Source organism: Lycium ferocissimum, unplaced genomic scaffold (assembly GCF_029784015.1).
Source record: "Lycium ferocissimum isolate CSIRO_LF1 unplaced genomic scaffold, AGI_CSIRO_Lferr_CH_V1 ctg5326, whole genome shotgun sequence".
NCBI lineage: Eukaryota > Viridiplantae > Streptophyta > Magnoliopsida > Solanales > Solanaceae > Lycium > Lycium ferocissimum.
Window position 1 is genome coordinate 26,708 of NW_026725944.1, and position 12,173 is coordinate 38,880.

At 40.3% G+C, this 12,173-nt stretch overlaps 1 protein-coding gene and 1 pseudogene across 1 annotated transcript; one reads left to right on the plus strand and one right to left on the minus strand.

Annotated features, from left to right (window-relative positions):
* Positions 1-866: 866 nt before the first annotated feature.
* On the plus strand, positions 867-1,439 carry LOC132044846 (uncharacterized). The gene has a single exon (XM_059435383.1). The coding sequence runs from the start codon at positions 867-869 to the stop codon at positions 1,437-1,439; it is 573 nt and encodes a 190-aa protein (XP_059291366.1).
* A 5,137-nt stretch (positions 1,440-6,576) lies between these two features.
* Positions 6,577-7,280, minus strand: LOC132044847 (uncharacterized; annotated as a pseudogene).
* Between the last annotated feature and the right edge of the window lie 4,893 nt (positions 7,281-12,173).

Below are 12,173 nucleotides of genomic sequence, written 5' to 3' on the forward strand. Positions count from 1 at the left end.
ACTTGATGAAACTGAAGATGGAGAGTTAGTAGGAATCACGCCATTACAATCTGACATTGTGGAAAGGATTAAATCCAAGCAATATAATGATGGACTTTTAGCAAATTTGAGAGATGGAGTGGAAAGGGGTGAGTACACTTTATTTACTGTTCGGACTGGCGATAGTGTTCTGTGGTTGCAAGGACAATTATGTGTTCCCGATGTTGATGGTCTTCGACAAGACCTAATGATAGAAGCTCATAGTTCAAGTATTCGGTTCATCCGGGATCCACCAAGATGTATAAGGATTTGAAACAACACTATTGGTGGAAGAGCATGAAGGTTGATATTTCTAACTTTGTGGCTAAGTGTTTGAACTGTCAACAGGTGAAGGCTGAACATCAAAGGCCTGGTGGCTTGGCTCAAAACATTGAGATTCCTCAATGGAAGTGGGAGATGATAAATATGGATTTTGTTGTAGGTTTACCTCGCACAAGGGCCAAGTATGATTTGATTTGGGTGATCGTGGATAGACTCACGAAGTCTGCCCATTTTCTTCCTGTAAAGATGTCATATGCCGTGGCGGAGTGCGCTAAGTTATATTTGAAGGAGATTGTTAGGTTGCATGGTGTTTCGGTATCTATCATATCTGACAGAGATACGCAATTTACTGCTCATTTCTGGCAGACGTTTCAAGAAAGTTTGGGGACTAGAGTGAAATTGAGCACTGCCTTTCATCCTCAACCTGACAGGCAGGCAGAGAGAACTATTCAAACTTTAGAGGATATGTTGCGTGCTTATGCAATCGATTTTTTCGAGGTAGTTGGGATTAACATCTACCTCTGGTGGAATTCGCTTACAACAATAGCTATCAAGCGAGTATTCAAATGGATCCTTATGAGTCTCTTTACGGGAGGCGTTGTCATTCTCCAATTGGTTGGTTTAAACCAACGGAAGTAGAGTTGTTGGGTCCTGATTCAGTTCATGAGGCGATCGAGAAGGTAAATCTTATTATGCAGCGACTGAAGACCGCTCAGAGTAGACAAAAATCTTATTCGGACATGAGGCATAGGGAATTGGAATTTGCTGTTGGCGACAAGGTTTTCTTGAAAGTGTCACCTATGAAAGGGGTAATGCATTTTGGCAGAAAGGGCAAGCTTAGTCCTCGCTATATTGGTCCTTACGAGATTATAAAAAGGGTTGGGAAGGTAGCTTATGAGTTGAGATTAACAGCTGAGATGTCCATGGTTCATCCGATGTTTCACATTTCGATGTTGAAAGTGTACAAACCTGATCCTTCCCATGTGTTGCACCATGAAGATATTGAAATTGATGAAGATCTGTCTTATGAAGAAGAACCAGTGCAGATCTTAGATCGTCAAATTAGAAGGTTGAGAACAAAGGATGTAGCATCGGTTAAAGTGTTGTGGCGAAACCATAATACTGAGGAAGCTACTTGAGAAGCAGAGGAGGGCATGAAGAAGAGATATCCTCACTTATTCCCTATGACAGGTATGAGCTAGCTTTTTAAATTATTCATAGATGAATCGTTGTGTTTGTTCGAAACAACTTGTGGTTTAGTGAATTCTTTCTAGGCTACAATTCTCATTCGAGGACGAATGATCTTAAAGGGGGATAATGTAACACTCCGTAAATCGGAGTTAGATGAAGGTATTAAATGAGAAGTAATGTGACATTTTATGCATATGAATTCCTATCAATATGAGTTTGGGTGGGAATAGTTGATTTCAGATCAAGACCAAGTAGTGAAGTTTGTAAGAGTTCTTAAAATCGCCTAAGTTTTGTTGACCTGTCTTGTAGGCCAATTTAGTGAAAATTCATTGTGAATTTGGGAAAAATTCCTCGAGTAGAAGTTGTAGATCTTTGAAATACCTTTCCAAAGGTATAAAGTGGAGCTTAAACAGACTTGTAAGTAAAAAGTTATGACCATTTTACTAACCTGCGTTTCACGGGATCATCCTGCGGTTCAATACTGCGAATCTCAGGATGAACACCAAAAATCATACCCTCTGATATGTCGTGCGGTAGGGCTGCGTTTCACGGGTCAAACGTGCAATTCGCAGGATGCGTCACACACTTTGCTCGACTATATAAACCCCCAAAACGTGAAATTTTCTTAAACTATCATTCCAATCCATCTTTGGTCGACCTTTTGAGGAGAAATAACCCTAGGGCTTCCCTAAACATAAGGTAAGAACATTTTTAACATTGTTAATCAATCCTAGCATTACATCCATGATTCTTAGCATGATTTGAATGAAAAACCTAGGATTGTAAAGTAATCCTTCTCAAAGTGACTCAAGCTAGGGTTTTGGGTGTTCTTCGTGTAAAAGTGAATTATTGAAGCCTAATTAAGATATGTCTCTCTTTTAAAAACCTTATCATGGATATATGTTTTCTTCTCAAAGGTTCTTTATTGAATAAAAAGGTGAACTTCTCATGCAAAACCCTAATTCATGTCTTTGCTTGTGGTTGGTGTGTGTGAGGGGACAAGCCAACATTAAACCTTGATTGTATTATCCTTTATATACGTATATGAAATCATAATTGTTTTCTTCTACAAGAGATGATCAGTGATGATGGTTAATTGTTGGCATTGATGTTTTAAAAAGGAACTATGACAATGGATTCTTGTGTAAAGAAGTGGAAATGTTTTCAAGATTATCTATGAAATTATGGATTTTCATAATGGCATAATGAACTTTAATGCTATTTGATGGTGTGACTACTTTGAGACAAATTGTGAATCGGCTTCTATGCTATGAACTTTGTTATTGTGTTTGGCCTAGCTACTCGGGAGGAAGGGTAGCCACTATGGATCCTAGTGTGATAATGCCTAGCCATTCGGGAGGAAGAGTGGCTACTTTCGGGTTCACTACCTGGGGTGTGATTATGCCTAGCTATTCGGGAGAAAGGATAGCCATCGTTGAATTTCATATTCTGGTGTGGTGCGCTGTGACAAGGGAACCTCTACGGTCACCCCTTTGATGTGCTTGATTTTTGGGCCTGTATTGGCATGTGTGATATTCTTATTCTTTCATGGCACTGTTGTTGACAATCTTAATCAATTTAAAAGGCACATTTGAAAGTTGTAATTGACAAGAGGCTTCCTAGACGGTTTTGATAATGCTTATTGAGATACACCAGTTAAATAACTGTTTTTACATTGGTTTCACATGATTTTCATAACTGACTTATTTATGTATTATTGTACTCTATTTTCGTATTACTTGTTGTCCCCGAGGCACTCACTGAGTACGAAGTACTCAGGCATGCCATTGTTGTCTTTGATGGTATGTTAGGTAACGGAGAAGAGCAGGTTCTTGATACTCCGGGCGCTTAGGAAGGACTTGCTGTTACTGCTGATTTGGTGAGCCCACACATTCATTCGTGGGACACCCTATTTATTTATTCATTCTATTAATTTTCCGGGCTGCGTCCTGATGAGTTAGACTATTAATCCTTTATCTTAGAAGCTCCATAGTTTACATTCTTGTGGGTAGTTGTTGAGTTATTGATTAACTCTCGGGCACGTTGTTATGTTTGACTGAGTATTGATTACTAAAGACTTCGATTTAATTCATATATGCATGATTTGTTTACCTTTATTTTATAAACTGTTGGAGGCGAATGTTGAACCTGGCGGATTCAAGTGTTATTATTGTGTCGTTTAGGTTCTTCCAATGTTGTTCATGACGTCGGATGCCGGTCACATCTAGGGTGGGGTTTGGGGCATGACATTCACTTTATTTGTTTCTATATCTGGTTTTATTATCTTTGTTCATTTACTTTGTCAATCATTAAAACACATATGTTTATGTCAACACATGAGCACAATGTTTATATTACCAAGTGTCCTCGAGAAGATGAAATTAAGGAGCCTATCTTTTTATGAGTCCTGACAGTGCTACTGGACCAGTTGTATTCCCAGGTAAGTTTTACCAGTCTTGTTAGGATATTATAAAGGAGGATGTGATAAAATTTGTTCACTTTTTCTTTCAAAAAGGAAACTGACTAAATTCTTCTCACATACCCCTCTTGCCTTAATTCTTATGGTTGATTCTCCTTCCAACTTTTTTTTTTTTTGATTTAAGGCATGTAAGTCTCAGTAATTTCTCTTGCAAAACTATCAGAAAGACAACCCTTTAATTCCTTGCATGATTTCTGAAAACCAAAGTGGTTCTTAAAAGGTAGACTTATACTGGGAACATCTTGCTAACACAGAAGATTGCTCAAGGTATTAAGTCTAAGAATTTGGGTGGCAATGTGGATTAAATTAGATATGGCTAAATCATACATATGATAGGATGTCTTGGTTATTCATTAGTGTTGTTGTGAAAAGAATTAGTTTCAACATAGACGTGATTAACCTGTTTATGCATGCCATTGCTAATGTGTGGTGTTCTATTACACTAAATGGCACTAGAAATGGTATTTTCACTTCATCACGATGGCTAAAACAAGGTGATGCTCTATCTCCTTCTATTTTCATCATTTGGTGATGCTAAAATCTTACCATTTCTTAAGTGGTCATCTTAAAATAGTGGATCTTATCTGGAAGTTGGTATGAACATTTAAGAAGTTTTTTCACTACTAAAAAAACTACCGAAAACCTTTCACATAAGCATGTTTTTTTTTATTTATAATTTTTATTTTACAAAAACTAACCTAAAAGGGTCTCTAATTTAATAATAAAGAAGGTCACGGCAATGCAAAGAAACATAAAGCGAACCATATATCATCTCTTAATCATTTATAAAAGCACTAAAAGAAAATAAGTGCAGGTCCAACAACGTTATTAATGATAAAAATGCGAAATAGTCGCCAACCAAATCCATAATCGATTTATGAAAACCAATCAACGTTAAGATAAAAAGAATCTCTAGCCCACATCCCACGCTAAGACCATGGAGCATCTAACAGAGTTACATGAGTTTGAGTGTCGGGCATGTAAACCCAAAATAAAAGAAATAACTAGAAATAAACTAGATAAAGCCCGAAATGGTCTAAGACCTCCACGAACAATGCGGTGGCTCACCTAAAAGAACTAGAAATAAACTAGTAATCCACTCACGAAATCTTCAATTACCAAATCTTCGTTCTCAACGACAAAGATTCGCATGGACATGCAGTAAGGAGTGAGTTATACATAAATATAACCCAAGAAGATCCTCGACCCGCCACTTCAAATACCCCTGGAACAAGTGTTAGAAAATACAAACACACAACAAGCACAAAAATATTATACACATGAATATATCATTATATAATAGCAACCAAGGTCCAAACCGCTGTTTATCAAATATATTATATATCTCAACACAATTTACACTACAAACCATCATAAGTGGCAGTTAAAGAATTAGTCAACACTATGAATCCACGGCAACATACACAATGTGCCAAATATGTCAAGGAAGCATACACAATGCTAAGGGAAGCATACACAATGCCCCAATATATCAAGAAGCATACACAATGCTAAGGGAAGCATACACAATGCCCCAATATAATCAAGAATCATACACAATGCTAAGGGAAGCATACACAATGCCCCAATATCATGGCTCACAGCTATATCACATCACAAAACAATTTATAAAGAGAGTTTTGGATTATTTGAAAATAAAATATATGCGGTTGGCCTTAAGGACCACCGATTCTGCCAAGCACACGCTCGCCCCAACACATGGACCAGGCAGAGAAAATATATTTTTAAAATGGGTTTTGAAAAGCAAGTACCCAAAGCTTAAAGTCTCACTTACCTCAAATTCACAATTCAAGCACACTTTCCAATAAATCAAAACTGCATTCTCGAGTCTCTGAATTGCCTCAAACTACACAAAAACGGATTTAGAATGGTCAAAACCCATAGGGTAAACCACTTCTATATTTTTAGAGGCTTAAATGGTTAAAGTCAAATTTTAAAGGACGAAAACGCCCTCTGGTCAATGTGTTCAAAACCCAACAAGACATATGTTTTCGGGAAGGCCTTAACGAGAGGATTCCAACGATATATAGAAGTCTAAAATCCGATACTATTTGCCCTTTCAAATCAATGATTTTGATTGAGAACCCTAGAGCTAAACTTTCTCCATTCCTCAAAATATTCCCATGTTTTCACCATAAAGATTCACCTAATAATTATGTAACAAACTTAAATAAAATTTAGAGTCATTACCTTGATGAGTTGGGTGAAAAATCTTTATTTTTCTCCTCTCTCTTCCTCTCTTTTTTCTCCCTTTCTTCTACTGCGTTTTTTTTTTTTCTTCTTTTGCTTCGTTGGCTCGTGTCTCTTTTTTTTTTTGACTTTTCCTTTTTAAAAACATTCTTCTCTTTTCTTTCAAATTGGAAGCCCTTCCTTTTTAAATTGTTTTTTTTTCTTTTTTTTTCTTTTCCTTTTCCTATTTGGGCTTGGCCCACCAAATTCCTTATTTTCTATTTTTTTTTAATACTAATTACGAATTTCTTTTCTTTTAAATTCCTTTTAGCTAAAATTACCAATTAAACCCTTATTAAAAAAATTGGGTTATTACATTCTCCACCACTTAAAATAACGTTCGTCCTCGAACGGATCTAGATCATACCTGTCTCGTCAAATAAATGTGGATATTTATCTCGCATATCCGCCTCGTATCCCAAGTAGCCTCCTCGGTTAGATGATTACGCCACAACACTTTGATTGAAACTACCTTCTTTGACCTCAATTGTCGCACTTGCCTATCAAGAATAGATATCGGACCTTCCTCATAAGTCAAATTTTCATCGAGCTCCACATCCTCTGGCTGAATCTTATGGCTATCATTACCAACATATCGTCTTAGCATAGACACGTGAAATACAAGATGAACAACAGACAATCTCGGAGGTAAAGCAAGTCTATATGCCACCAACCCAATTCGATCCAAAATCTCATAAGGACCAATGTATCTAGGACTTAACTTACCTTTCCGACCGAATCTCATAACTCCTTTCATAGGGGATACTTTTAGAAAGACTTTTTCCCCCTTTGTGAACTCCACATCACGTACTTTCTTATCTGCATAGGACTTTTGTCTGCTTTGTGCTGTCCGAAGCCGTTCTCGTATCAATGCAACTTTTTCCAAGGCTTGTCGAACCAAATCTGGACCTAATAGTTGTGCTTCGCCCGGTTCGAACCATCCAACTGGTGAACGACACCTGCGACCATAAAGAGCCTCAAACGGCGCCATCTGTATACTCGATTGGTAGCTGTTATTATAAGCAAACTCTGCCAAAGGCAACTGATCGTCCCAATGGCCACCAAAATCAATCGCGCAAGCTCTAAGCATGTCCTCTAAAATCTGAATAACTCGCTCAGACTGTCCATCAGTTTGTGGATGAAAAGCTGTACTCAACTCGACTCCGTGAACCCAACGACTTCGAAAAGACTTCCAAAACTCAGCAAGAAATTGTGCACCTCGATCGTATATTATAGAAATAGGCACACCATGAAGTCGTACTATCTCACGGAGGTAAATATTTGCTAACCGCTTCTCGCGGTATGAGTAACCCGAATCGGTATAAAATGAGCACATTTGGTGAGTCTATCCACAATCACCTGCATTGAGTCATGTTTCTTGAAAGTATTCGGCAAACCAACTACGAAATCCATCGTAATCCTTTCCCACTTCCACTCTGGGATAATCAAGTTTTGCATTACTCCGCCGGGTTTTTGATGTTCATATTTGACCTGCTGACAATTTAAGCAACTTGTCACATGTTTCAAAATATCAGCCTTCATACCTTTCCACCAATATAATCCACGCAAGTCTTGGTACATCTTCGTAGCACCGGGGTGGATGGAGTATCGCGAGCTATGAGCCTCTTCAAGAATTAGTTGCTTCACATCACCCACCATAGGAATACACGCCTACCATGACAACGTAACACGCCTTCGCCATCAATAGAGAATGACTTAACGCCTCCATTTTGCACTCGATCTCAGTCTAGCAAGACGGGGATCTTCATATTGGCAAGCCTTGACTTGCCCCACTAAGGACGATTGTGCCACCATAACTGCAAGTAACCTGCCCTGTACTGTATGATCAATCCGAACTCCGCGGTTGGCTAATGCCTGAATATCCTTAGCCATAGGTCGTTCTTCAGCAGTAAATCGGGCCAAGCTGCCCATAGACTTTCTGCCACCACATTTGCCTTACCAGGATGATACAAAATAGTAAGATCATAATCTTTAAGTAACTCTAACCACCGTCGCTGTCTCAAATTCAGATCTCTTTGCTTGAATATGTATTGCAAACTCTTGTGATCGTATAGATTTCACACGGCTCACCATAAAGATAGTGACGCAGATCTTGAGTGCAAATACAACTGCAGCCAATTCTAAGTCATGAGTTGGATAATTCTTCTCATGTTTCTTTTGCTGTCGAGACGCATAAGCTACCACTTTACCATTCTGCATCAAGACACAACCCAACCCGACTCGAGATGCATCACAATAAATGGTGAAACCACCCTCATCAGTAGGTAAGGTCAAAATCGGAGCCGTAGTCAATGCAGTCTTTAATTTCTGAAAGCTTTCGAACATTCATCCGACCACCGGAATACCACACCTTCTCGAGTTAAACGTGTCAATGGAGCGCCTATCTTCGAGAAACCCTCCACAAACCTTCGTAATATCCAACTAGTCCCATGAAACCGCGTATCTCTCGTGGGAGTAAGTAGGTTGAGGCCAATCTCGAATCGCTTCAATTTTCTTTGGATCCACTTGAATCCCATCTCGGGACACCACGTGTCCTAAAAAGGAAACTGTGCTCAACCGTAACTCACATTTTGAGAACTTGGCATAAAGCTTTCGTTCCTTAAGTGTCTGTAGCACAATTCTCAAGTGTTGTCCATGCTCAGCCTCACTCCGAGAGTAGACCAAAATATCATCAATGAACACAATCACAAAATGGTCTAAGTATGGCTTGAATACCCTGTTCACGAGATCCATAAATGCTGCGGGGGCATTAGTCAGCCCGAATGACATCACCAAAAATTCGAAGTGCCCATATCTTGTCCGAAAAGTCGTCTTGGGAGATGTCCTCAGTCTTGATTCTCAGCTGATGATAACCTGATCTCAAGTCGATTTTGGAAAAATGAGTAGCACCCTGTAGCTGATCAAACAAATCGTCAATACGAGGCAATGGATACTTATTCTTGATAGTCGCCTTGTTCAGTTGCCTGTAGTCAATGCACATTCTCATCGTGCCATCTTTCTTCTTCACAAATAACACAGGTGCACCCCAAGGCGATACACTAGGCCTAATGAACCCCTTATCAAGTAGCTCTTGAGTTGAGCCTTCAGTTCTCTCAACTCACTGGAGCCATACGATATGGAGGAATAGAGATAGGGCCGAGTCCCTGGAACTAAATCAATGCTGAACTCGATTTCTCTCATCGGGGGTAGGCCGGGTAAATCTTCAGGAAAAACATCCGCAAATTCGTGAACAACAAAACACTATCAATAGTAATATTCTCCGCTCGAGTATCATGAACGGTGGCAATAAAACCCAAACACCCATGGTTAATCATTCGGCGTGCCTTTACATAAGATATTATTTTTCCTTGAGTCACAGGAGTCATGCCTTTCCACACTAAAGGTTCTCCAGGAAAATTAAAACGTATAAGCTTAGCATAGCAATCAACCAATGCATAACATGATGCCAACCAATCCATGCCCATAATCACATCGAAAGCGGACATCGGTAACACACATAGATCAACTACGGTGTCCCTGCCCTGAACAGATATCACACAATCTCTATAAACTCTATCCACTAATATACTCTCCCCCACTGGGGTTTCTACTACATATGGCACATTAATAGACTCAACTCTCCGTTCTAAGAATATAGCAAAAGAAGGAGATACATACGAATACGTAGAACCGGGATCAATAAGAGCATATGCACCATGAGAACCAATAGTAATAATACCTGTGACTACTGCATTAGATGCCTCGACATCCTGTCTGGTCATAGCAAAAAATCTCGGCGGTCCTCCCCCTCCTTGAGCAACCTGTGCACCCTGTCGTCCCTGTCCACGAGCACCCTGCGGAGCGGTCCTAGCTGGCTGAATCTGACCCTGTGTAGCTGTAGTAGTTCCCTGCGGCTGTGTAGTAGCTCGACTAGCACCAGAATTTCCTTTAGGACAGTATTTAGCAATGTGCCCCTTTTCACCACAAGTAAAACAAGCCCCATCCGCCCTAAAGCAACGACCACCGTGATTTCTACCACGGTTAGAACACCTCGGATGATAACCAGACTGATATGAGCTATTACCCTTCCTCTGCATCTGCTGCTGGCCCTGTCTAGCTGAATAACCACTAGAAGACTGCACCACTGATTCTGACTGAGTAGATCTAGACTGCCCACGATAAAAACCACTCATTCCCCCAGATGGAGCACCACTAAACCCACCCGTGTTACGTGACTTTTTGCTTTCACGTTCAACTTTGTCCATTTCTAGATAGGACTCGTAACGGAGGGCAGTGTCAACTACATCTGAATAGGTACCATATCGCACATCTCGTACCACAGGACCACGATAGCGATGCTCAAGTCCATCCACAAATCGTCTCACCTTCTCTCTCGGATCCTCTACCAAATAAGGTACATACCTGGATAAATCTGTAAACTTGGCCTCATATTCTGTAACGGTCATAGTTCCCTGCCGCAGATTATTGAACTGACGTCTCATGTCATCTTGCTTGCTTAATGGAATAAACCTCCGTCCTTAAACGGTGCTAAAAATTCGACCAAGTAATAGGTGGTAACCCGCTTGTCTACCTCTCCGAATCGAAATCCACCAAGACTCGCGGACCCTGAGAATAAGAAAGTGGCAAATTCCACACCACGAGTCTCCTTCAGCCCCAACGTAGTCAATATCTTTTCACAACGATCAATGAACTTCTGAGGTTCAATAGAAGTTGGTGAAGCATCAAACTCTGGTGGCTTAAGATCCATGAAATTCTTAAACTCCTTAGATTGCCCTGCAGACTGGACAACCTGTTGAGGGGCCAACTGAGGTGTCTGATTAGCTGCAACATTCAACTGAACTTGAGCTTGTGCTTGTGAAGTAGCCTGAGGACCTGGAATTCCACCATGATTAGGCATCAATGCCTCCAACACATTCAATAATCTGGTCACCACATCTGCGGGCATAGCAATAGTAGGGGCAGCAGCTGGTGCCGGTGGAGTGTTCTGAACCACTTGTTCCTGCACTTGCTCTGACGCAACTCGGGGTTGACCCCCATTCACAACTTCAGGCTGAGGAGTGGCCTGAGTCCTAGTCTGAGCTCTAGTCTGATGAGCACTAGCTTGTCTACCACCGCGGGTAGCACTCTGTCCAGCACCACGTTTAGCAGATGAAGATGCGCGTTTCTTAGCCATCTGCGAAATAATTATTTCAAGGTTAGACTTGATTCAACTCACGCACGAACAAGGAATGAAAGAAGGGAAAACTTCCTAGATGTCCAGTAGCCTCAAGGTCATAAGTATGGGCGCCTACATACCCATGAACAAGACTCTACTAAACACTGCTCCATGACCCGGGACTTAAAGCCTAGGCTCTGATACCAACTTTGTCACGTCCCAAAATATCCGCTAGACGTGATTGGCACCCAGCAAACACTACCCGCCAGGCGAACCATATATCATACTCTTAATCATTTATAAAAGCACTAAAAGAAAATAAGTGCAGGTCCAACAACGTTATTAATGATAAAAATGCGAAATAGTCGCCAACCAAATCCATAATCGATTTATGAAAACCAATCAACGTTAAGATAAAAAGAATCTCTAGCCCACATCCCACGCTAAGACCATGGAGCATCTAACGAGTTACATGAGTTTGAGTGTCGGGCATGTAAACCCAAAATAAAAGAAATAACTAGAAATAAACTAGATAAAGCCGAAATGGCGCCTCCACGAACAATGCGGTGGCTCACCTCAAAGAATGAATCCACTCACGAAATCTTCAATTACCGGCCTCGTTCTCAACGACAAGATTCGCATGGACATGCGGGTAAGGAGTGAGTTATACATAAATATAACCCAAGAAGATCCTCGACCCGCCACTTCAAATACCCCCGGAACAAGTGTTAGAAAATACAAACACACAACAAGCACAAAAATATTATGCACATGAAT

What these genes read in the sequence shown, in the direction of transcription:
- LOC132044846 (XM_059435383.1), top strand. Translation starts at nt 867, where the DNA reads ATGGATCCTTATGAGTCTCTTTACGGGAGGCGTTGTCATTCTCCAATT.